Source organism: Ictidomys tridecemlineatus, chromosome 4 (assembly GCF_052094955.1).
Source record: "Ictidomys tridecemlineatus isolate mIctTri1 chromosome 4, mIctTri1.hap1, whole genome shotgun sequence".
NCBI lineage: Eukaryota > Metazoa > Chordata > Mammalia > Rodentia > Sciuridae > Ictidomys > Ictidomys tridecemlineatus.
This window is the reverse complement of record NC_135480.1, coordinates 202,978,288-203,002,777: the sequence shown is the minus strand read 5'-3', so window position 1 is coordinate 203,002,777 and position 24,490 is coordinate 202,978,288. Positions and strand designations below refer to the sequence as shown.

The 24,490-nt window shown below is 54.7% G+C and overlaps 2 protein-coding genes across 4 annotated transcripts; both read left to right on the top strand.

The window, feature by feature from the left end:
• The first annotated feature begins 26 nt into the window (after nucleotides 1-26).
• Nucleotides 27-11,311, top strand: Pip5kl1 (phosphatidylinositol-4-phosphate 5-kinase like 1). Of its 3 annotated transcripts, none has more exons than XR_005734125.2 (11): nucleotides 27-2,981; nucleotides 3,754-3,957; nucleotides 5,136-5,186; nucleotides 5,398-5,552; nucleotides 5,809-5,933; nucleotides 6,267-6,301; nucleotides 6,389-6,444; nucleotides 7,177-7,289; nucleotides 7,548-7,701; nucleotides 10,147-10,861; nucleotides 11,124-11,311. XR_005734125.2 is itself a non-coding variant. In XM_005321008.3 (10 exons), exons 1-10 carry the CDS (start codon nucleotides 2,952-2,954, stop codon nucleotides 10,412-10,414), a joined length of 1,191 nt encoding a protein of 396 aa, XP_005321065.1. In that variant the 5' UTR covers nucleotides 27-2,951; the 3' UTR covers nucleotides 10,415-11,311. The 3 variants fall into 3 exon arrangements, 1 of the variants encoding a protein (XP_005321065.1); XR_005734124.2 differs by having other exon boundaries at nucleotides 10,983-11,311; XM_005321008.3 differs by having other exon boundaries at nucleotides 10,147-11,311.
• Nucleotides 11,312-13,995: 2,684 nt separating this feature from the next.
• Nucleotides 13,996-23,265, top strand: St6galnac4 (ST6 N-acetylgalactosaminide alpha-2,6-sialyltransferase 4). The gene is made up of 6 exons (XM_005321007.4): nucleotides 13,996-14,185; nucleotides 14,600-14,686; nucleotides 16,185-16,373; nucleotides 20,119-20,531; nucleotides 21,488-21,595; nucleotides 22,582-23,265. Exons 2-6 carry the CDS (start codon nucleotides 14,675-14,677, stop codon nucleotides 22,769-22,771), a joined length of 912 nt encoding a protein of 303 aa, XP_005321064.2. The 5' UTR covers nucleotides 13,996-14,185; nucleotides 14,600-14,674; the 3' UTR covers nucleotides 22,772-23,265.
• The last annotated feature ends 1,225 nt before the right edge of the window (nucleotides 23,266-24,490 follow it).

Genomic DNA, 24,490 nt, shown 5'->3' with positions numbered 1-24,490 from the left:
CTGCACTGTCCCTATGCTGATTATGGGCTAAAGCAGGAACTGGGGCAGATGTAGTTCTGACTGCTAGAGTTCACAGCTGGGAAGTAGGCAAAGGCATGCCCCTCTAATACTTTAATATGGTCTAATATTTTAGGACCCTTGGGTCACTCCCCTAAGTGCCCCAGTCTGTGGTCCATCTCCTGCGTCCAATAGCCCAAGTCAGTGTGGCTGTGGCAGGCTGCTTTCACTGGGTGTTCTGTTGAATGAGATAGCAGAGGAGACAGCCTGGCCATCTGTCCCACCAGCCCCTCTGAGCCTCAGCTCTCCCCGATGCACTTAGGGAAAACCTCTATCCCTCAAACCTTGGGTGCTCACTTGTCGCAGAGAAAAGGGGACCAGCTGCAGACACAGTGGCCCATCCTCAGCTGCTCCACCCTCTCTATCCTCCAGGCCAGGCAGAGCTGCCCGCTGGGCTTTGGATCCTGTCTCTAGTAGAGGTGTCCTGTCGTTGATAGTCCCCTCTCTTCTGGGAACTGTGTAAGCAGCTCCTCCCAGTATGTCCTGCCATGCTCCAGGCTCCTGCTTACAGGACCCTCCATCAACCCAATGATTCCCTTCAGGTCCCCCCAACACCTCATGCTGTACTCAGTCTTTCCTCATCACTCCAGGAAGACTGTACCCACCAAAGCTATCAGTGATGTCTGCTCTTTAAATTCAAAGGACACTTCTGCTCCATTAAGCTTGTGACATCTTTCAGTCTGTGACGACTGTTCTGCTTGAAGTGTCTCTGGCCCTCATACTCCTCTATTGTGCCATGAGATGCTGGGCTCTTCAGGGTCGGGTTGCAGGCCTTCTTTCCCCATACCCTCCCTGGGTGACATCACCTTTCTTCTTGTCACCTTGCAGACTCTCAGTGCCCCTCCCCACACTCTTGAGCATATCACCTTATTTCCTTCATCGCCCTTCACACCGAGATTGCCTGGTTCGCTTATTTGCTTATTACATTGCCCCCTAGAGTGGGCGTGCCACCCATGCAGGAACCATGCAGGCCTCATTTCCCAGTCAGTGCCCAGCAGAAGCTTGTGCTTGATGAGTATACATTGGACCCATGTGAGTAGGGGGTGCCTTCAGCCTGGCTCTCCTTTCAGCCTCGATGCATTAGTCCCTAGCTGTCTGCTGGAGGTTGTGTTGAGACCCCAGATTCATCTCTCATGAGCTGAATTCTCACTTCCCCCAAATCTGGCTTCCTTCAAGTCCTGTCCCTCTCATGACTGATTTTCTATGTCCCCAACCCTGGCTTTCCTTCCCAACTCTGCATCCACATAACCCCAGCCTCTGCCAGTTTTCCCTCCCCTAATCTCACCCCAGCCAGCCATATTTCTGGTGCCAAGATACCATCTTCTGCCAAAACCAGGGAAGGCTTCCTCACTGCCCTCTCCTGCATTCCAATGTGATTGTGCACAACAACCAGTGTCCTTTCCTGTTTCCTCTCTCCACATTTTTTTTATTGAGCATTTGTACATAATACCAGTGTCCTTTCAAAAATGCTTATCTGGGGCTGGGGCTGGGGCTCAGTGGTAGAGCGCTTGCCTAGCATATGTAAGGCACTGGGTTAGATCCTCAGCACCACATACAAATAAATAAAGGTATTGTGTTCATCTACAACTAAAAAAATAAAATGCTTGTCTGGGGGATTGGGGATGTAGCTCAATGGTAGCATGCTTGCCTAACATATACAAGGCCCTCAGTTCTATCCCCAATCCCACCAAAAAAAAAAAAAAAAATGCTTATCTGAGCATCTTTCTCACATTCGCCTTTACTTATAATGCTTCTCCAGGTTCCTCAAGACCACTGTCAACCACCACACCAGTAAGCCCCTACATGCCTAATGATGTTCTCTAATCACTTCAATCACTCTGGTCTTTCACTTCCTGGGACTCATCAAGGCCCTTTGCAACCCCTACTCACAAGAGTCCAATATATACTCATCAAGCACCAGTTTCTGTTGACACTCACCAGGAAATGAGGCCCATGTGGTTCCTGCATGGGTGGCACATAGGGGGCCAATGTAATAAGACAATAAATGACCCAGGCAATCTCACAGTGTGAAGGGAAATGAAGAAAATAAAGGTGACATGCTCAAGAGTGTGGGGAGGAGTGCTGAGTCCTGCAAGGGGACAAGAGGGACCAAGGCAAGTGAAAGTCTGGGGGAAAGGACTTTAAGCAGAGGAACAAAGAGCCTCCAGCTAAGAGTTTGGTGAGGGAACAGCAGGGACCCAGGAGGCTGGCTGAGGCAGGTGGAGAGGGAAGATAGTTAAGGTTGGGTCTAGATTGGGGCAGACAGACAGGCCTGGGGTGATGGCAAGGAGTTTGAATGTTGTTCCATTGTGGCTTTAAGCATGAGAGTGACATCATCGGATTTATGCTTTTAAAAGATCACACTAGCGGCTATATTCTACCCACTTGCTTGCCACTAAATTTCCGGGGCCTAGCCCTGTTCCTGGCCCCAAGTGGGTGTTCCAAATATATGCGATGAGTGAATGGATGCTCTGACTTCCTGTGTGACCTGGAGGTAGTCACTTTTTTCCTCTGGATCTTAGTTTCATCTCTTCAAAGACAATTGATGGGAATTTCACAACTGAATGAGTGGGCGGGGCAGGATTGAGGTTACCCGCCCCCATACCATGGGCCCGGGAGAGCCGCATCCCAGACCCAGGAGGGAATGTGGAGGTCCTCGCTCACCAGGACCCTAGCTAGCGCCCCGCGGCCCCGCCCCTCCTGGACCGCGGTCTGAAAGATGCTGCAGCCTCGGAGGCGGGACCTGCAGGCGATCGCCAGCGCCCCCCGCTTCGATTGGACGCAGCCGAGGCCGGTGCCTCACGATTGGTCAGCCTTGAGGCAGGGGCGGAGCCTAGATCCTGCAGCGGGGCGGCAGGGATGCGGCCAAAGCCCGGGAAGCTGCTGTGGGGGCGATGGCCGCACCAAGCCCCGGGCCTCGCGAGGTAGGTGCGGACCTGGGAAAAGACAGGGAACGGTTGGTGGGCAGGGGTTGGGCCTCCCCTCAGCCAAAAACGCGGACACGCCCCCATCCAGTCAAGGAGGGGCTCTACCCTGGGTGAGGGCCAGGACACGCCCCACATGAGGTACAGGTACGAAGAAGGATCTGGCGGGTATTCCCCAGGTCTTCCTCAGTTTCCTTATCAGGAAAATGAGGATGATGACAAAAGCTCCTCCTTCATAGGGCTGTTAGGAGGTCCAGCTCAGCCGGTGCTGGACACATGTTGGGCCAACTGGTATTGATCTCAGCATCGTGCTGACCCTCCACGCTGGCCTGGAGGAGCTCAGCATACGTGCGCAGATATGTGACTGAATCACCGGCATCACAGCTCCTGCTGTCAAGGCTTCCTGTGCTTGAGCTCAAACTCAACAGTAACGCAGCTGATACCTGCCGCCAAGGAGTTACTATAGTTCTGGTGTTGCAGGTGGAAAGTGAGGCAGGGGTTCACCCAGGGCGATTGATGAAAGGATGTCAGCTTCAGCTTGGTTTGACGGCAGAACGCATGCTCTGCCTATGATAACCATTGCTCTCTTTGGATGCTGAGGGCCAACACCTGGTGGATGGGCACAGCATTATCTCTATTTTACAGTTGAGGAGACTGAGGCAGAGAAAGACAAGAGGAAGACTCACAGTAGTGGAAGTGGGACTTAAACCTGGGTCTTTCCCCTCTGAGATGACTTCACCTGCCCTTTGCTTCCTCTGCCTCTTCTCACCAGGTCCTGGCCCCCTCCCCAGAGGCTGGACGCAGAGCAGCCACATCAAGCTCCAGCCGGCGTGGCATCCTCTGGCGCCTTCGAGACAAGCAATCACGCCTGGGTCTGTTTGAGATCAGCCCAGGGCATGAGCTGCATGGGTTGACATGTATGATGCAAGCAGGGCTCTGGGCAGCCACCCAGGTCTCTGTAGACCACCCACTCATGGTAAATGGCCAGGCGGACTCATGCACCCCACAACAGTAAGGGCAAGATCTGGATGATGGCCTGTCTTGCTAATTCTGCTGAACTGAGGATTAGAGAGGGCTAAGCAGAGGAAGGGACAGGTTTGTGCCTCCTGCAGGGAGAGAACATCCTGAGGTGGTGGAAATCCTAGGTTCTTGGGGGTGTAGGGACCCCTTGACTGAAGTGATTGCTGTGAGACTCTAAGTGGGCCTCAACCTTTCTCTAGGCCCCAGTGCCTCCATCTGTGTAATGGATGGAGGGATTTATATTCTGGTTTCTGAGGTCATCCCTTCCCTGTCAGGGTGTACAGCTGAGAAGGGATCCCACCCCCACCCTGCCAGCCCAGCCCATCCTCCCTGGAGCTTATGCTGGGGCCATGCTGGCTCAGCAGAAAGGGTCACCCAGCTGCAAGCTCAGCAGCTGGGCAGGCCTGGGTGAGCATGTATGTTGTTTGTGTGTGTGCACATGTGCACAGTTTGGCCATATCACATGGCCAAGGCCTGGTACAGAGACCTGGGGTTGAGAGAGAGTCCCCAGTGAGTCTAAACCCAATCTGAATTCTACACCAGATGAAAATCTTCCACAGGGCCCCCATACTCGGCATGGCTCAAGACCCTGCTGTCTATAAGGGTCAACTGTCCAACCTCATCCTCATTCCATCTCTGCCTTACTGGCTACTGAGTGCACCTGCTCCCTTGCACACTGCTCCACAATGTTGACATTGCCATGAGCACCCTCTCCACTACCCTTCATATTTCAGCTTAGGGTCAGGAAGCCTCCAGGAAGCCTTCTGTGATCCTGCCCCTTCCAGGATGTATCAGGCAGGTCCATCTCTCTGTACGGATGAAATCTGACTTCACTTGGCTAACACTTGTGTCTGAGTGATGTGCCATGCTTGACTCAGAGCCTGTGCTGAGGACCCAGCAGTGGACTAGACATACCCTGCCTCGGGTTACAGAGGCCCTTCCTCCAGTCCTAGGAGTGCTGGAAGTCCATCTGTCCAATTCAGTCACACACAGGGACACTTCAAGTCCCTGTTTTCTGAAGAAATCAAATTGAGATCAGGGGGCAAGGCCAGGTATAGGACACTTGAACTCCTGGGGAAGGCAGTGGGGGACTTTGCCTTGACCTTCCCTGACACCCTCTATTGCTCCCTGCAGGGGCTGCCCTCCCAGGAGGATTTTTCTGAGGTCCTGACCCAGGTTCATGAGGTAGGAAGCCCAAGACTGCTGTGCAGGAGAGGGCCTGTCCTGCCTGGTCTTTGCGCTGGCTCCTCCTGTTTCCCCATCTGTGCAGTGGGAGTGATGGCTGGTTCCAGGGGCCTTGCAGGGACAATTGGACCAGCGGAGACTCCCTGGAAGCTACTCTTTCTGCGTGACACCCCCCCCACACAACTCCCACTCCACCCTGCTCCCCTCCCAGGGCTTCGAGCTGGGCACCCTCGCTGGCCCAGCCTTCGCCCGGCTGCGGCGCTCCCTTGGTCTAGCTGAAGAGGACTATCAGGCTGCGCTGGGCCCCGGCGGCCCCTACCTGCAGTTTCTCAGCACCTCTAAGAGCAAGGCCAGCTTCTTCCTGTCGTGAGCTTGGTGCAGGGGTGGGAGCGGGGTGGAGGTGGCACCCCGGGCAGGGGGAGAGTCCACTGGAGAGAGAAACAGCGGTCAAGCTCAGGGAGGATCAGGGCCAGGGGAAGGTCTAATGTGGGGAGGAAAGACTGAGGGCCAGGGTGGGCGGGGAGGCCACAGGACCAGACCGGGAGGAGGAGCCTCCTGCAGGAGGCCGGGTGGGAGACTCTTCAGCCAGGTTAGACACAGACACCCCCTCCCCACCCCGCAGCCACGACCAGCGCTTCTTTCTGAAGACCCAGCGGCGCCGGGAGGTGAGGGTGCTGCTCGCCCACCTGCCCCGCTACGTGCAGCACCTACAGCGGCACCCGCACTCGCTGCTAGCCCGGTTGCTGGGTACGCGGGCTGGGGGCGGGCCTCAGAGGGCAAAATTTCCGGCCGGTGCTGGGGTCTGTGGGCGGGGCCAGGGTCTGGGTCTATCCCCAGGGTATAGACTTGGGATTGGACAGTCAGTGGGTGCCCGGGACCGTGCCTGTGGGAGCGTCGCTGGAGCTTTGTCTGGGGTGGGGACACCCGCTCAAGTCAGAGAAGGGGTCTGGGGGCGGGGCCTGGAGAGATGGGCTCAGGATGCTGCGAATTTTGAGGACGAGGCCTGGAGCTGGCATGGAGGCTGGTTGGAACCAGGGTGTGGAACTTGGGGGTCTCACGTTGCGCCCTCTCCCCTTCCAGGAGTCCACAGCCTGAGGGTGGCCCAGGGAAAGAAGGTGGGTGAGGCTGAGACAAGGTGGCTGGGCGGAGGGCGGCTGGAAGGTGAGGTCCTGGCTCTCCTCACTCCTCACGCCTGTCCCCAGAAATACTTCATCATCATGCAGAGCGTCTTCTACCCCGCCGGCCGCATCTCCGAGAGGTGAGTTGGCCAGGAGTAGGCACAGGGCCACGATGCCACCTGGAGTGCGTCACCTAAAGCATACTCACCGAGGCCGAGGAAGAAGGGACATTCCAAAGACCCCGTGGGTCAGAGACAGTGACACCAGCCACCTGCATCTCCTGCGCACTCAGTATGCTCTGGGCACTGTATTGAGCTCTTGCGTTCATTATCTTCTTTACTCCCAGAAGGAGGTGGAGGGATAGGTGTTGCCATTGTCATTTTATAGCTGAGGAACTGAGGAAGGCCAAGGTCATACCATGAATAAGAGGAGCAGGGATCCAAACCCAGCCCAGTTACATACAGCCACGGGTGACTCTGCCCGAAGGTTCCCCACAGCCATCGACTTTCCCCTGCCCTCCTGGTGATGTCCCTGCTTCTGGGACACTCTTGGGTTGACCAGGTGTCAAGAAGCAGCTACAAGATGAGCTACATCAGGGCTGGGCTTCCAGAGGCCTGAGTGTGAATCCCTGTTCTGGTCTTTACTTACTGTGTGGCTCAGAGGAGTCAGAGGAACTCTCCAGACCCCAGTCTCTTCATTTCTAGCATGGGGCCACTAGCAGACTGGGGTTGTTCTGAGTTTTAGAGATGCTGTATATAAGGAGTTTGGTGTCCACACCAACAGTCACCCAGTAGAAAGTCTTCTAATTATTAACTTGTGGAGTTGTTGTGTGTCTTGTCTATGCAAACCTGAACCTGTCTGCCCACCTTCAGGTATGATATCAAGGGCTGCGAGGTGAGCCGCTGGGTGGAGCCGGCCCCTGAGGGCAGTCCCCTTGTCCTAGTGCTGAAGGACCTCAACTTTCAGGGCAAGACCATCAACCTGGGTGAGCCATGGGTGTGGTCACTGACTGTGCCAGGGTGAATTGCAGATGGATGTCCCTGCACTGCCCTCTGCCTGAGTCCTTAAGAGCCTAGATTCTGGGGTCAAGTAGAACAGGTTTCAAATCCTGGCTTCACAACCTGCAAAGTTAGGTGGCCGGGGAAAATGATAGATGAGTTTCCCCATTTGTGAATTGGGGACAGGACTTCCTTCCTATGGCTAGCCCATGCTGCGAGCTCAGGGGGTTACTGATGCTCCTCAGGGCCCCAACGGAGCTGGCTTCTCCGCCAGATGGAACTAGACACCACCTTCCTCCGGGAGCTCAACGTGCTGGATTACAGCCTGCTGATGGCCCTCCAGTGTCTCCATGAGGACGAGAGGGGCCAGGGCAGCTGCCTCATCTTCCGCATGGCCAGGTGAGCCCCACAGGGCAACAGTAAGAAGAAGGGTGGGAAAGACAGAGGGCAAGGTGTGGGAACGCTGGGTGTGCAGGGCACAGACTCAGACACTGGGAGGTGCAGGGTCTTCGAGTGTGCAGGTGAGTGTGTGTAGGTGTGAGCATGTGCATGGAAGGCAGGGGCTAGAGAAGCCAGGCTGGTAGAGGCAAGGGGCACAGGTGGACCACAGCCAGGGACATAACTGATGAGGTCCGGTTGGTCAAGGGACTCAGTACTGATTTGAAGAGTCTGCCCATTTTCCAGCAGGGGATGTGAATCATTGAAGGTTTCAGACCAGGGGACACACCTGTTTAATTTCAGCCACAGAAAGAGTCCTTGCCACCGGGTATGGTAGCACGCACCTATACTCCCAGCTGCTCAGGAGGCTGAGGTAGGAGGATTCCCTAGCTCGAGGCCAGTCTCAGCAACTTAGTAAGACTATCTCAAAATTTTAAAAAAGGGTTAGAAATATGGTTTGGTGGTAGAGCACTTGACTAGAATGTGCAAGGCCTGGGTTCAATCCCCAGTACTGAAAGGAAGGAAGGAAGGAAGAAAAGAATGGTGGGGATAGGCAGAACCCAGGGTGATGCTCCCCAGGCAGCTAGGCCCACCTGATTAGATGGTGTTTGCTGTGGCCATAGGGCCTTCTCTGACTAGCTCAGGTGGGCTCCTTCCTTGCCCTCTACATGCAGCTGATGCTTAGGCCACTGCTGGCATTCAGCCAGCAAGTCCTGGTTTGCTTAGAAAGGTTATTGTTACAGCTGGGTGTGGTGGTACACAGTGGCTCAGGAGGCTGAGGCAGGAGGAGGGCGAGTTCAGTGCCAGCCTCAGCAACTTAGCAAAGACCTAAGCAACTTAGTGAGACCCTGTCTCTAGACAAAAAAAAAGAGGGGGGTAGGCTGGGGGTGTGGCTCAGTGGTTAAGCACCCCTGGGTTCAATGCCCAGTACCAAAAAAAAAAAAAAAAAAAGAAAAGAAAGAAAGAGGGGCTGGGGATGTGGCTCAAGCGGTAGCGCGCTCGCCTAGCATGCGTGCGGCCCGGGTTCGATCCTCAGCAGCACCACATACCAACAAAGATGTTGTGTCCGCCAAGAACTAAGAAAAAATAAATAAATGTTAAAATTCTCTCTCTCTCTCTCTGTCCCCCTCTCTCTCACTCTCTCTTAAAAAAAAAAAAAAAAAAAAAAAAAAAAAAAAAAAAAAAAAAAAAAAAAGAAAGAAAGAAAGGTTATTGGGCTGGGGATGTGGCTTAGGGGTACAGCACTTGTCAAGCACATGTGAGGCCCTGGGTTTGATCCTTAGCACCTCATAAAAATAAATAAAGGTATTTTGTCCATCTACCACTAAAAAAGAAAGAAAGGTTACTGAGGTTATTGTTACATAGAAATTTTTTTATGCTGGTTCTCACCACCACCCCCAGTTCCCACCCCCACTCAGAAAACAAACACACCGCCCCACACCCCCAGGTACACCTTGCCTGGACTCTCAAACCCCCGGTCCTGATTGATTGGTGCTCTGACAGGGTTTATCTTCTTTGGCATTTTTTTTCCCCCAAGCCCTGATAGGACAGGAATAAAGTCCCTCAGCGACCCCCACAGGACAAAGTTAGGGAATTGAACCTGCTTCTGCTGGGACTGGTAGTCTCGCCAAATATATCTTCTGATTTGCAGTATGTTTTGAGGCAATTCATGCACACATATTTGCAAACTGGGGTTGTTGTACTTTGTTTGAAAAGTTTCAGCTGTGGCCCTGAGACTTCCCGGGTTAGATAACCCAAACAGTTTAGGCAATACCCAAATAAGGGATTTACCCAAAGTCACATGGCTCATAAGCCCAGAGCCAGCATCTGTGTGACCCAAATGCTCTAGACTGGCACGACCCAAGACAAAAATAATGAAAGCACCTGAACTTTATTATCATTATTATTTTATTTTTTGGTACAGGGGATTAAACTCAGGGGCACTTGACCACTGAGCCACACCCCCAACCCTTTACTTAAAGACTGGGTCTCACTGAGTGGCTTAGCGCCTCGCTTTTGCTGAGGCTGGCTTTGAATTTCCGATCCCTCGGCCTCCCGAGACGCTGGGATGACAGGTGTGCACCACCGCTTCCGGCAGATGAAATTAATTTTAACAATATAATTTACTCAGTACATCCCAAATTTGATCAATTTCATCTGATCAACATAAAAATCTTTTCATGCCGTCTCGGCCCCGTCTCCACCGGGGCCGGCTGCATTTCGGGTGCTCCGGGCACGTGTGGCCAGTGCTGTGCCCTGCAGGGAGCTCGGGGGCGCAGGCTGCCCTTCCCTCGGCCTCAGCTGACCCCACGCCACAGGCCCAGGCGCGGCCGGAGGGAGCGGGGCTGGGGCGCCGGGGCTCCCTGGAGGAGGAGGCAGCCTCACTCTGCTGTTGGCCCACCCCAGGTCTGTGCAAGGGGCGCAGGGCCCGGAGGAGCCGGAGGCGCAGAACCGCCGGCTGCTGCCAGACGCCCCCAACGCCCTCCACATCCTGGACGGGCCCGAGCAGCGCTATTTCCTGGGCCTAGTGGATCTGGCCACCGTCTACGGGCTTCGCAAGCGGCTGGAGCACCTGTGGAAGACGCTGCGCTACCCGGGCCGGACCTTCTCCACCGTCAGCCCGGCTCGCTACGCCCGTCGCCTCTGCCAGTGGGTAGAGGAGCACACCGAGTGACCAGCACCTGGCCTCCTTCTCCTTTTCGGGAAATGGGCGCACGCCAGGAACGCTGGTTCCCGCCGGCCCGGGCAGCCCGCCTGCCGTTCCTCCGGATGGCCATCAGAGGGCAGCATCCGCCAACCAGCTCTGCTCCTTTTGCTGGTGGTGCTGGGCCCCGTGTCGCGTCGAGGATTTCCCTATAATCAGTTCCTTTAATCCTCAAAAAATGCCACTATTCTCTCTTTACAGACCATGAAATGGAGGCTCAGGGGTGAAGGCACTGAGCAAGATTATTCAGCAATAAATGCTGGAACCAGGACTCCACCATGCCTTTTGGACCAGGGAGCCTGTATTCTTGGGCACCGGCTCCCGGGCCCTATCCTCATGCTCCGGGGAAGGGGGGAGGCTGAACGCCCTTCCCCTCGTCATCCATGTGGGGAAACAGAGGCCCAGAGGCCTGAAGGGGTAAGTGGCCAGTTCAGCCCTGAGTACCCAGGCCTTACTCCCTCGGAGGTGGGAGAAGGTCGGGGGAGGGGGCTTCTTGGAGCTCTGGGATACATTTTAAAAGTGCACCATTTATCTCCAGTGAGCTCTGCCCTCCTCTGAGAGTCATTTTTCTCATCTGTGAAATGGAGGCAAGCGTCAGTTGTCAGAACAAAGGTCTGGACTGCACAAATACTACTAGGATCCGTTCCTAGCCCCATATCACCCCCTCTCCCTCCTCCAGGAAACTCCAGCCTGGCCTCTGACCCCAGTCCAATCCAACCAGGCCCAAGCGGGCCTTTCCTTCAGCTGCTCTAGGCTGTGTGACCAGAGCAAGGTGCTAAACCTCTCTGTGCCTCAGTGGTTTAATGTGTGAAGTTGGAAAGGATGAAGAGACCTCATTAATTCATTAAATATTTATTGAGCACCTGCCATGTGGATAGGCTCTCTGCTGAGCAATGGAAACCCGGGGATGGAGCAAGATGACTTCATGGAACTCAGAGTCTGGGTGACAAAAGCAATCTGGTGTGACAGAGCCCCATGGAGAAGCACAGGGGCCCTGGAGCTGCAGCCAGGAGTCTCCAGTGAGAGGAGACTTAACAGAGACCAGAAGAGTCAGAGGACTCCCAGGGCGGGGGGTGGGGGTTCCAGCCAAGAGCATCAAAGGCCCTGGGATGGGAGAAGCCCAGCATGACAGAAAGAAAATGCCTGGGGGCGAAATGGGACAGTGGGGGGAGTGTGGGTGAGACCCCTAGGGGAGGCTGCGGAAGGTCACTCAGTGACACCAATATTTTCATTCCAATGCCCTGTTGGATGCAGCCTAGACGGATGGTGGGAGCATGAGTTCCAGGGATATTTACTTTTAAGATATTGACATCACTGCTATTGTCTGGGTGGCCTTGGGTCATGACTCAACCTCTCTGAGCTGCCAGGAACCATGGAATTCCTTACTCCTGCCCAGCAGGAAGTTGGGCTGCAGAGCTGTTAAGTTCTCCTTATCAGACGGGAGGTGATGGGTCAGGGAAGCTTAGGGGAGCGGGGTGTTGGCAGGAACTGGGGTCAGCTGCCACATTTCCTTGGGTCTGGATCGGACGGGGCTGACCAAGAGCACAGAGCCCTGTTGTCCTGCAGAGTGATGGCCAGCCCTGCAGTGCGTCTTGGAGGGGCACTCAGCTGCAGGGGTGGGGGAGTGAATTGCCCAGGTTCTCATGGGACCATGACTCCTGCCCTCTTTTGTTCATTTAACAGACATTTAGGTGCTCCTAGTATGTGCCAGACACTGTGCGGAGCTGGAGATGTCCCTGAGAACATGACAGGTCAGAGAGGAGAATCTAGTGGGCACAGGGGCCATAAATAAAGAAACCGATTAACACACAGAGAAATTTCAGAGTGTAACAAGTATTACGAAAAAAGTCAACCAGCCATGTGATAAGAAGTCCAGGTAGAAGATGCCATGAGTACAAAGGTCCTGAGATAGGAAGAAACTCGATGTGTCTGGTGTGTCAGAGGATGGCCAGAGTGGAAGGAGAGTGACTGAAAGGCAGTCAGGCCTTAGCATGGTACAGGGCTTATAGTCTGGAGTAAGGATGGTTGATGCTTCCAAAACCCAACTGAAGAGTTTCATCTGGGGCTGTCAAATTTCCTGATCTCAGTTCCACTATGGACTTAGGATCCTTATCTACCCTGGAGCTTGGGCAATTTGGGCATGTCATTGTGTCTGTTGCCCTATCAAATCTCCGAGGAAGGAATCATTGCTTCACCAGTCATTGTGCGTGATGAATGAATCCACAGGGAACTTTTCACCATTAGGCCCTTGGGGTTGGGTCTGTGTTCAGAGAAACTGGAAGGACTAGGATTTGGAAGGCACCAGGGCTCTGACTATCGGGACCTACTGTGTTACTGAGGGGCCAAGCTCTGCTGGGCGGAAAAAGGAGGGCTTGTGCTCAAAGGGAACTTCCAGGATCAGCACCACTTGAGTCACTCTCCCTGCCCCTGAACAAAATAGGGAAAGGCTTGGGAGCCTGGGGGCGGGGGGATTGGCCTTGCACCCGGAGCAGGGGAGACATGGAAGGTTGCTTTGCTGGGGATGGACCCTCTGGCATCCTGCCCAACCCCAAGCCTCTGAGAAAATGGAAAATGGACTCTAAAATGGGGTCCAGAGAGGAAACTAGGCTGGTTCCCAGGCTAGTGCCCCAAAGCAGGTAGGTGGGCTTGGCTGGGATGGTTAGGTGAGATGGTTTTTTTATTGTTAGGTGGGATGGTTTTTTTTATTGTTGTTTGTTTTCTGCCTGCGGGGATGGAGCCCAGGGCCCTGTGCATGCTAGGTAAGCACTCTATCCATTTTGCCCAAATGCAACTTTTAAGAAAAAAAGATCTTGGGACCTGTGTGTTCCACTTTGCAGGAGGCCTACCCCGCCCCCTTGGCCCCATACCTGCCCCTTCAGTCGAGCCCCTGAAGTCATCTGCATTTGAGATCCTTATGGGATGCCATCTGAGCCTTCAAATGGGACACGGTTCAGATGAGACTGAATTAATGGGACTCACAGGCACTAGGGAAAAGAGCTCTGGGAGGTGTCTCTCTGGAGACCTGCTCTGGAGGGAAGCCTCCCGCAGATCCAATCCTGGCTCATTCGGTCTCACATTTCTACTTTACACAGGCTCAGGTGAGGGTCACCGGGTCACGATCAATTATATTTTAAAAAATTCGCTTCTTCGTTGTTTAACTAAAGTCCAATTTAACTGAGCTTCTTACATTTTACTGGCAACATGACCAACTTGAAAGGCAGGCTCCCTGACCAAGGCCCTGATTAATTTCCTTGGCCCCCACCCGCAGCGGCGGAAACTCAAGTCTGAACCGCCAGGCCGCCAGGCCGCCACCGCACCGGGCTCCGACACCCTCCGGGTCTCGTTCCTCTGTCCAGCGCCCGGGCAAGGGACCGGAGAGAATGCGGGAGGACGAAAGGGGCAGAAGCAGGAATCCAGATAAAAGCCGCGATGCGGGCGCCCCGCCCTCACCCGGAGGCCGTGTGGGCGGCCACGCACACCCCGCCCGCGCCGCTGGCCCCGCCCCAGGTCGCGCCGGGCGCGCTCTTAGACCCCGCCCCGGGCGCGCAGTCTCCGCCCCGTCCCCGCAGGCCCCGCCTCCGCCCCGGCCGCGCTGGTTGGGCTCCCAGCCTCCAGGAGCTGCGGCCGCGGCGCCGCCTCCGCCTGGGGCCCCGGCTTCCAGCCCGGCCCGCCCGGCCCGCGGGACATGGATCTGCGAGCACCGAACCGGGAGCCTCCGGAGCGCCCTAAACTGCCCGCCCGGTTAGCGCTCGGCCGGGGGAGGGGGCGGGGAATCTTGAGGGGTGGAAGTCCCAGTCGTGCGGGTCCCAGGCCTCTCCATCGTCCCCGGGTAGGGAGGTAGGATGGATGGGCAGGAATTCCAGCTCCTGACTCCATGTGCCTCGGACCTGATGGGTGACCTTGAGTCGGGAGCATCTCCTCGCTGCCTCTCCTTCCTCATCTGCACACTGGGGATTGGCTTGGTGGGAGGACTCTCGAAGGTCTCGGATTCTAGCTCCTTTAGGGTGGGACGCTGAGGTCCCATTTTTGAGACTTTAAGGCATTTGATACCTCAACTCCATTTGCCTTGACCCCGGCCTGGACCCTCTTCTGCCTCGGTTTCTCGGGACCCTGCCCACTATCCCTTCCCTGTTCTGAGTTTCTGGGTCTTGGCAGGTGCCGGGCTCACACCCCTTTCCAGCCCAAGCCCTGGAGACAGCAGCCTCCCGACTGCTGACAGCCAGTGACAGTATGAAGGCTCGGGTAAGTGGCTTGGAAGGGCTCCTGGGGACTTGAGGTACCTTGCCACAGAGTAGCCTCAGCAGCTTTCCCATGCCAAGAATGATGGTCACTTTTGGAGAAGGTGCTCAGGATTGGACCAGGGTCTTGGGCACACCAAGGACTAAGCCTCCACCACTAAGCCACACCCCAGACCCTGGTGGTGACTCTGACCACACTGTTCCCGAGCAGAGGAGAAGGATGACTGGCCTCAGAGCCCAGCTCTGCTCTTGGAGATGGTGTGATCCAGGCAAATGATATCCCCTTTTTGGTTTCAGTATCTTGCTCTCCTCGTCCATAAAATGGAGGTAATAGTACTACATGGTCACCCACATGGGGTCCACCCCCGAGTGAGCTAGTGTGGGAAAGTTCAGGTCTGCTGCCCTCTCTTTTTTATTTATTTATTTAATTTTTTAATTTTTTATTTTTTTTTGCTGCCCTCTCTTTAATGAGGGTACCTGGTTGTGGGGAGAGACCTGAGTGATGGGGATGTTAAGGTCAGTGGCCAAACTGAGTGAGTCAAGGTCTCTGGGTCTTTGGTCCCTTGTGAACAGGGGACCAGGTGCTCGGCAGAGCCTGAACCCTCACAGACTAAACCCCATCCCCTGAACAGCTGGCCGCAGAGGAGATTTATTTTTAGAAACTGATGTGACTTTGGGCAGAAAAGAAAGGGTAGACCTTTGGCAGGATGTGCCTGGGGGCTGACAGGGGCTGCTTTCCCACTCTGCTTTCCAGAGAGAACCAGCAGCTGCTTTGTGAGGGGTGGCATAGGGCCTGGAAAATGAGAACCCGAGAGACACATGTTGACCAGGATGGGCCAGCACACAATGGCAGTTGGAGGATCCTGTCCCCCACCAGGCAGCAGCTCCTGGAAGGCTTCAAGGGGGCTTTCACTGAGTGGGCCAACAAGGCTGGCCCCAGACCAGGCTAGATTAGAGGGCTGGAAGGACTTCCTGGTTCAAATAGCCTCTGGCACTGGGTTTCTAGGGGTGGAATGTCCGGGTAGCAGCTCTCCAAGTACTGAAAGCATTTCTTGAGTAGTGTTTCTCTGAAGTCCCCCTCTGCCACCTGGACTACTGATCCCCAGCCTGATCATCAGCTAGGGGGTTGCCCCCTGAGTCGGATGGGGGTGGGGATGGCATGGAGCCATGAAGGCCACCCTGGGCCAGAGGGATGGAGACTCATACCCAAGGCTGCACAGTGCACCCAAGCATCAGGTTGAAACGTGAAGTGCCCCCCACCTGTACTCTGCTGCCTCTTTGCTGTGTGGCCTTGAACTTGAGTTCTATCTTCAACCCAAATTGGTTTCCTTATCTAAGAATAGGATGCTAAAGTTATTTCCATGGCTTCATGTTCCCAGAACCTGGCACCTCTGAGGAAGGCCTGGTTCATAGAGACTGGGAATTCTCGGGGCTGTTGAAGTGGGGTTTAGATCTGGGAGGCCCAAGTACCCCCCCATTCCCCATGACCACTGTCTCCCCAGGATCGCCTTCTGCTCATCATCCTGTGCTCCTTGGTCTTCTCTGCTGTCTACGTCCTCTTGTGCTGCTGGGCCTGCCTGCCCCTCTGCCTGATGACCTGCCTGGAGGACCGCCTCCCACCTCTGAGCTCCAGGCCCACGGTGCCGGGGCCCCTGCACTTCAGTGGCTATAGCAGCGTGCCAGATGGGAAGGTGAGTCAGGCAGGCAACGTGGTGGGGCAGGTCTGGCTGAGGCTGCCAGGGTGCCCCCAACTCTGGGAAAAGGGAGAGCCAGGCTTGTGCCAGGCCAGCCTGGACCCTGAGCTTGGCTCTTCTGCTCACCAACCGTGTGCTCTTGGTCAGCCACTTCACCCTCTGAGCCCCAAGTTCCAAGAGGAAATGGGCTTTAGTAAGCACATATTGCCTGGCTGCTCCCAGCTGGATGCTGGGATGAAAAGTCACATCCGATAGGGTGGCTGCCTGCTGGTGCTGCAGTCCGGTAGGGGAGCCAGACATGGGCCTTGCATGCTGTGGTACGTGCAGTCTGCACACCTTCAATATATCTGTCTGCACACTTGCCACTCAACAAGCATGTACTTGGCCCGTGCAGTGTGTCTAGCCTGATGCCGATGGTGGCTGAGGATAGAGATGACACAGGTAAAGATAGGTCCAACCCCAGGGTTCCCTCTCTGGGGGGACAGGGACACTGGGCTCAGGGGTGACAAGGCAATGTGGCCCCTGCCTGTGGTGCCCACCTCCCCACGCTTGCTCTGTTTGGCAAGATTCAGGGCATTTCACACACCTTGCCCTGATCTCAGAGGCCCCATGCAGTAGGTTTCTCATCCTGCCCAAAGGTATCCTGTGCTGATTTGTGGTACGGAAAGCCCCGGTTCTGTGTCTGGTGGCTCTTGGTGTGTTGGGGAGGGTATGCTCAGGAACCCTGGCTTGGAGCTGTGTTTCAGGTCCCCATCCCTCTGAGTCTCAGTAGCACCCTCACCTGTAAAAGATGATGGTGACACTTCCTACCTTTGTGGGGATGCTGTGAGATCCAGCAGGATGATGCCCAGTGTACAGAACAGGTCCAGGTAAATATCTGAGGAGGGCTGAGGGCGTGGCTCCACAGGAGAGCACCGCCTGGGATATGCAGGATCCCGGGATACAGCCCGCTGCTGCAAAGAAGGAAAGGAAAAGAAAAGGCATTTTTAAAAAATATTTGATGCTGGGCACAGTGGCACACGCCTATAATCCCAGTGGTTCGGGAGGCTGAGGCAGGAGGATCGAGAGTAGGAGCATCAAGAGTTCAAAGCCAGCCTCAGCAATTTAGCAAGGCCCTAATCCCTAAGCAACTCAGTGAGACTCTGTCTCTAAATAAAAGAGGGCTGGCCATGTGGCTCAGTGGTTAAGCACCCCTGATTCAATCCCAAGTATTTTTTGTTGTTGTTGAAGAAATAAGGTAATTGGTAGGTACAAGGTCTTGGGTTCCCCAGGAGTAGCCAGGTGAGATAAATGCTGGGGTAGGCTGGGTAGATGCTGTCCCATTTACCATCATGGCGGCCAAAGTCATTTCAGACATTTACACCCTCACGGGGACTTGACCCAGGGAAGCCAGATTCTCTCTTTCATCTCCTTCTTTGTGTTTGGGGTGGGATTGGGGGTTGCTGCTAGGGATTGAACCCAGGGGTGCCTTACCACTGAGCCACATTCCCAGCCCTTTTTATTTTTTATTCAGAGAGAGGGTCTCACTAAGTTGCTTAGGGTCTCCTGCTTCAGCCTCCTGAGCTGTTGGGATTATAGGCATGAGCCACCACACCTGGCTTATTTCTTATTTTGAGACAGTGTCTCCCAAATCACTTTAGGCCTCGATAAGTTTCCCAGGCTGGATGGGAATTTATGATCCTCGTGCCTCAGCCTCCTGAGTTGCTGGGATTACAGGCATGCACCACTGCATCCAGCTCTCTGTTTTTCTTAAGAGAAATGGGAAGTCCAGATTTTGAATGTCAAAAGGGCTGTTTGGGGGGTGGGGGTGGCAGGTTACCAGGGATTGAACTCAGGGGCACTCCACCACTGAGCCACATGCCCAGGCCTATTTTGTATTTTATTTAAAGACAGGGTCTCACTGAGGTGCTTAGTGCCTTGGTTTTGCTGAGGATGGCTTTGAACAATCCTGTCTCAGCCTCCCAGGCTGCTGGGATGACAGGTGTGCGCCACTGTGCCCAGGAAAAGGGCATTTTTTTATATGTTAGAAGTTTAAAAAATTTTAAAGACCCTTTGAGGAAGAATGCCCTAAAATCAGGACAGTCAGGACAAGCCCACACTGAGGGAAGAGTAAGAAAACCATGTCCTTTATCATTGTGTCACAGAAAATGGGCCTACAGGTCTTCAAATCAGTACCTCGTCAAATATAAAATTTCCCCAAGCAGGATTCAACAGTGTGTCTTTTATTGACTGGAATTAATGTTCCCATGTCCTTTATATGGCTTTTTAAACCCAGGTCCCCCCAGAAAGGCATGGAGGAACTGGGGAAGTACAGGCCCTTTTCTGGGAGACCTGTCCCTTGACCCCCATGAATATCTCCAGGCTTGTGGCCGAGCTGTGACTCGGGTCTAGTGCAAATCACTAAAAAAAAATTATTTATCAACTTTATTGAGATATGTAACCTCATACAACAAAATTAACCAGTTTTAAAGTGTAAAATCCAATAAGTTTTGACAAATGTATAAAGGAATGTAGTAACAACCATAGTGACATAGAAATTTTCTGTCATCTCCCCAGCACCTCCTTTTTTTGAGGTGCTGGGATTGAACCAGGGGTGTACTACACTGAACTACATTCCCAGTCCTTTATTTTTTTTTATTTTGAGACAGAGTCTTGCTAAATTGCTGAGGGCCTCTCTAAATTGCAGAGGCAGGCCTTGAATTTGCAATCCTCCTGTCTCAGCCTCCCTAGTCACTGGGATGACAGACGCCATAATACTCAGCTCTCTCACTCTCACAATATTTATTTTTTAATTGTATCTTTATTTTTATGTGATGCTGAGGTGAACCCAGTGCCTCACGTGTGCCAGGTGAGCGCACTACCACTAAGCCATAACCTCAGCCCCTCACAAGCCCTTTTGTAGCCCTCTCTGGGCTGCTTTTCGTAAGTCTTTTCTTGCACACCTGGCAGGTCTTTTACCACTGAGCTATACCCCCACCTTGATTTCCAGAAGTTTGACAGAGGATCATTGGCTTTCACATACAAACATATAATACCCTCCATGAGTTTGGGGCAGGGATTTACACATTACAAAATATTTTCACCCTGCGGCATCCGTCCCCACTCCCACTCCCCACTCCCACTCCAGGCAACTGTCCTTACTTCTTCCTTCATCCGCATTCCCAGCTTGTTTCCTCCAGGCATTTTCCAGTCCTGTTCACAAGAGGGTCAATTAGGTGTTTTCATCCCCATTTTAGAGATGAGGAAATTGAGGCCAGAGGCTTGCCTGAGGCCCCACAGCCAGGAAGGGGTGGAATCTCAGGATTCCCAGAGCTGGTGGGCATTGAAGACTTCTTTTACTTATAAACTGCATACCATGTGGGTCCACTCAGGCAGAGGAGGAGGACCCAAGAGTGATTCTGAAGAACTGAGATTCATGTTTACTTAACACTTTATGACATCCAGCGTGCGACAGAGACTGTGCTATTGCTCTATAAATATTTGCTCCTGTAATCCTAATAAGGCACTTCTGATATATGGACTTTAGGACATTAAGAACAGCAACAGAGACAGATATGGCTGATCCTGGGACTCTGAATGTGGAATCTTAGCTCAGTCACTTGCTGTCAGTGTGACCCTGGGAAAGTCACTTCATTTGCCCAGCCTGCCAGAGGGCTTTAGATCAGTCCTCGGGCTGGGGGAGTAGCAGGTGCAGGAAGCCCGGTGTCTGAACCTCCCTATTTTTCTTTACCTCCACCTGCAGCCACTCATCCATGAGCCTTGCCGCAGCTGTGCGGTGGTGTCCAGTTCCGGCCAGATGCTCGGCTCGGGCTTGGGCGCCCAGATCGACGGGGCCGAGTGTGTACTGCGCATGAACCAGGCGCCCACCACGGGCTTTGAAGTGGACGTGGGCCGGCGCAGCACCCTGCGCGTGATCTCGCACACGAGCGTGCCGCTGCTGTTGCGCAACTACTCGCACTATTTCCAGCAGGCCCGCGACACTCTGTATGTGGTCTGGGGCCAAGGCAAGCACATGGACCGGGCCCTGGGGGGCCGCACCTACCGCACACTGCTGCAGCTCACCAGGATGTACCCGGGCTTGCAGATATACACCTTCACTGAGCGCATGATGGCGTACTGCGACCAGATCTTTCAAGATGAGACCGGCAAGAACCGGTGAGCCTGGGCCTGCTGTCCTCTTGCCTGTCGGGGGTGAGCCGTGATGGGGGCAGTCTAGTCCTGCCCTGTGATGGGGGGCTGGAGGTGCAGGAGCTGTCAGTCATCAAATGTTCATCCAGATCGAGAAGCCAGTGGTAGTGAGAGGCACTGGAGCTTGGGGACATTTGATGGAGACTTTGGCTGGAGAGATGTTAGCGGGTGCTGCTGCCCTCTGGAGGGGATGTTCTGAGGTATCAGTTGGTCTCTGAGCTTCCTTCCAGATAATAAATGTACCAATTACGGTAATATAAGCCATCTTCATGCACCTGGCTAAGCACTCCGCATCCAAAATCTCATTTTGTCCATCACCCAGAAGAGCCCTTGTGACTCAGCTTAGGAAATGGAGCTGCCAGCCTCCAGTGGTTCAGCTAGAAACTTGGGCTTTGCCTCTGAGTCACCTCATACTGCCCCCCTGCCACTATATTTGGCTCTTTAATCTCCTCCCACGCCCTTGGGTATGACCTTGACCCAGGCCACCATCCTTTCCTGCCTTTGCAGTGGCCCCTTGCTGGTCTCCTCCCCCCACCCCCACCCCCCCAGTGAATTCAGTCCTTGCTGCTACCTGTCCTCAGCTCTCATTTCTCTCATTTGCCTCAGGGGCAGCATAAGTCTGTACGGACTGTTTCTCCTCCACTTTTACCCACCATGCTCTGCTGCCCCCTGCTGTCTCCCCAGCCTGATCCTCTAGATGAGAGGACCATCATCCTGGGTTCGCTCAGGCCCAAGTTGGGTGGTGAGGTTGCACAGACCTGGGTTTGTTCAGCCTTGTCCCCTGCCCACTGCTGGCCTCAGACTGGCTCTGCCCTTTCCTGGGCCTCTCTAGAGGTAGAGGTGCGTGGCCCTTGGCCGGGAGGGTAACAGTGCTGCCGCTCTGAGTGTATGGGTGTCAGCTGACAGTGCTCCCGCCTCCCTAGGAGGCAGTCTGGCTCCTTTCTCAGCACCGGCTGGTTCACCATGATCCTGGCCCTGGAGCTGTGTGAGGAGATCGTGGTCTACGGGATGGTCAGCGACAGCTACTGCAGGTCAGAGCAGCTGGCCTGGGTGGGAAGGGAGCAGGGAGGACTCTGGGCCCCTGTAGAAGGCCTAGGAGCTGTGGGGGCTTCATAATGGGTGTCCAAGGCACAGACACCCCAGGGCCTCGGGCCACAGGGCAGCCTCTGGACAGGGTGGACACTGATCCCAGCTGCCAGTGTAGCCTCGGGCTGTTCCGCCTCTCCCAGAGCTTCCACCTATTCAGGTATAAAATTGAGAAAATAGAGGTGGAACCCTTGCTGAGCATGGGTGATACCCTGGGTTCAAACCCCAGCCCCACCACAATCAGTATAATATGTGTATATATGTTATATAATGTGTATCAGCCATATGTCACAGGCAAGTTTCTACTCTTGATAGTTTCAACATCATAATATTAAGTTCTGATGCAGATTATAGTAGTGTTGGATAGCACTGTTACATTACTCTATTTCAATGTTACCATCACTGATGAGCTCAGGAAGGGTATTCTCCCTCTGTTCTCTTTGGGATTCTTTTGTTGAGCATGAGGAGGGAACGACAGAAGTCCAAGTGCCCCTGCCAAGGCCCTGGCCCGACTGCTGGCCTGCACGGTGCCCCTGGGTAGGTGGGTGTGCGGGGCTGGCCGCACTGCGCCTCTGGCCCTCCCTGTGAGCCCAGCACCAGCAGAGCGCTTTGCTGACTTTATCCTTCGATTGGCACCCTTGTCCTGGAAGATGGGTGTCACCATCTCCATTTTGCAGATGGGCTGTTGAGATTCACAAGGTGTATTTGTGATCCAGAGTCGCTCAGCTTGTGAGAGGCATCCTGGGGCTTTGAATCCTGGCCTTTGGGTTCCATGAGCTGCCCTGCTCCTCCCCTATCTGGGGTGGGCTCCCCTGGGAACCAGGCATGGGTCTCCGTGGGCGCACAACACCTAGGGAGGAGTGGTCACGGGAGGCAGGCAGTTCTGGTGCCCCATGCCTGTCCCACACGGGCCTCCTTCCCCACCCCACAGGGAGAAGAGCCACCCCTCGGTGCCTTACCACTACTTCGAGAAGGGCCGGCTGGACGAGTGTCAGATGTACCTGGCGCACGAGCAGGCGCCCCGGAGTGCCCACCGCTTCATCACCGAGAAGGCCGTGTTCTCTCGCTGGGCCAAGAAGAGGCCCATTGTGTTTGCCCACCCGTCCTGGCAGCCCCAGTAGTCCCCGGTGCCGGCTGGCTGGCTGTCCTGCCTCCGAAGGCCTGCGTCCCATCCCAGGCCACCACACTCCATCAAGAACATGTGATTTGTGACTCTTGCCTCCTGCCACATACCAGAGCACCTAGGGATCCTTCCTACCCCGGCCTGGGGATACTTGGAGCCATCTCTTGTCTCATAACTTGAGGGGGAAGGGGAGGAGCTTTCTCTCCCACCCCCATTCCTGAGGAATCCACGTCTTCATTTTGGGGTTCATCCCACCACCAGGTCTCTCAAGTGTCCTTTGCCCTGGGGCCAGTGGCCCCCTCACTCACCAGCATCATGACCTTATGCCAGTCCTGGTCCTTCCTTTACCCACCCCAGCTGCCTGTGGTGCCACATTCTTGGGCTGGTGGCCCTATTGAGGCAGCCAGCAGCCTGGGGTTTCTTGGTGCAGGGGCCTTTGGGCAGTGCTTGCCAGGGCCTCTCTGGAGCGTACGGGTAAACGTGTTTTCTGGACCCTGTCTCTTGTGCTGATGTGTCTGGGGTGGGGTCTGGGGCTTCTCTCCCTGATGAAATCCCCTAAGCTGTGCCCTTGGGGGCTGCTGCTGTCCGTGGCCCTCGTAGGCTCGCAGCTATCTGGGCCGCCTGTGTGTGTCTGCTAGCAGTGCCATCCTGCCCCTGTCCCACCGGCCAGGTCTCCTCAGTGTCTGGCCCCATGACTATATTGGCCCGGGAATCTGGCTCCAAGTCAGAGGCCTCTTTGGGACCCCTGCTCTGCAGGGGCACAGCCAGGGCCAGAGAGGACCCGAGATGGGAAGGAAGCGCCTCCACCCTGTGTTGCCTTCCTGGCCCATGGGTCAAATTTCAGTGATTTTGCCGCTTAAATTCCTATTAAGTCTAGTCTTGTCCCTTTGTGGAACAGAAAAGCAGGCAGCAGTGGGGAGCTGCCCAGAAGTGAGGCTGGGCCTGGCCTGAGGCTGGGGCCTTTCTGCCCTTGAGCTTCATTTTCTGAAGCTGTGAAGTGGGAACAGCAGACCCACCCGGGGGTCTGAAGCCACTCCTGGAGGTGGCTGGGTTTTACCTGCTTCACAGATGAGGCCGCCACTTGGCTGAAGCCAGACAGCCAGGGGATGGCTGGGCCAAGATGCAGTCAGGCCTGGGAGGAGCCCCCAAGGGCTTGGCCTGCCCCTTATATCATAGGGAGACCAGCAAACTAAAGGATGGAGCCCTGGGGTTAGCTCTCAGATCCAGGGATCAGGCCCCTCTTAGATGGGACCCGCATAGTCACCCAGAGCCCATACTTAGCCTAGCTTAATCCCTGTTGCCAACTTGAAATTCTTGGTAATTTTTTACCCAGGGGGCCTTATATCGTCATTTTGCACTGGAACCCACAAATGATACCCCCAGTCATGCCAAGAGCTGAAGGTGACCCCATGCATCTCCCCCCACCCCTGCCTTCTTGGGAGACGCTGGAGGCCTGGCTCTGGCCCCACAACCTTGACACCCTCTCCCCCACACCCCCAGTGCCAGGCAAGCCCAGAAGGCTTCACATGGGTGGGAAGAGGAAGGGGGCCCTGAGCTGGGAACAGGCTGGTAACATAACCATATCCCCTGGCCTGGAAGGTGAAGGTCCCCAAGCAGGTGCAGGGCAGAGGTGAGGGTGGGAGGTGGGGCTGTGGGGATTTCCAGGCCCAGAGGGGCCTCATTCTCCCTCCATTTCCTGCTGGGGCCGTTTCATCAT

Excerpts from the sequence above, each read along its gene's own strand:
- Pip5kl1 (XM_005321008.3), top strand. The coding sequence starts at position 2,952 with ATGGCCGCACCAAGCCCCGGGCCTCGCGAG. Across the intron at positions 6,302-6,388 it reads GGGTGGCCCAGGGAAAGAAG|AAATACTTCATCATCATGCA; the intron begins GTGGGTGAGGCT and ends GCCTGTCCCCAG. Across the intron at positions 7,290-7,547 it reads GGGCAAGACCATCAACCTGG|GGCCCCAACGGAGCTGGCTT; the intron begins GTGAGCCATGGG and ends GATGCTCCTCAG.
- St6galnac4 (XM_005321007.4), top strand. Across the intron at positions 16,374-20,118 it reads GCAGCGTGCCAGATGGGAAG|CCACTCATCCATGAGCCTTG; the intron begins GTGAGTCAGGCA and ends CTCCACCTGCAG. Across the intron at positions 21,596-22,581 it reads GTCAGCGACAGCTACTGCAG|GGAGAAGAGCCACCCCTCGG; the intron begins GTCAGAGCAGCT and ends CCCACCCCACAG.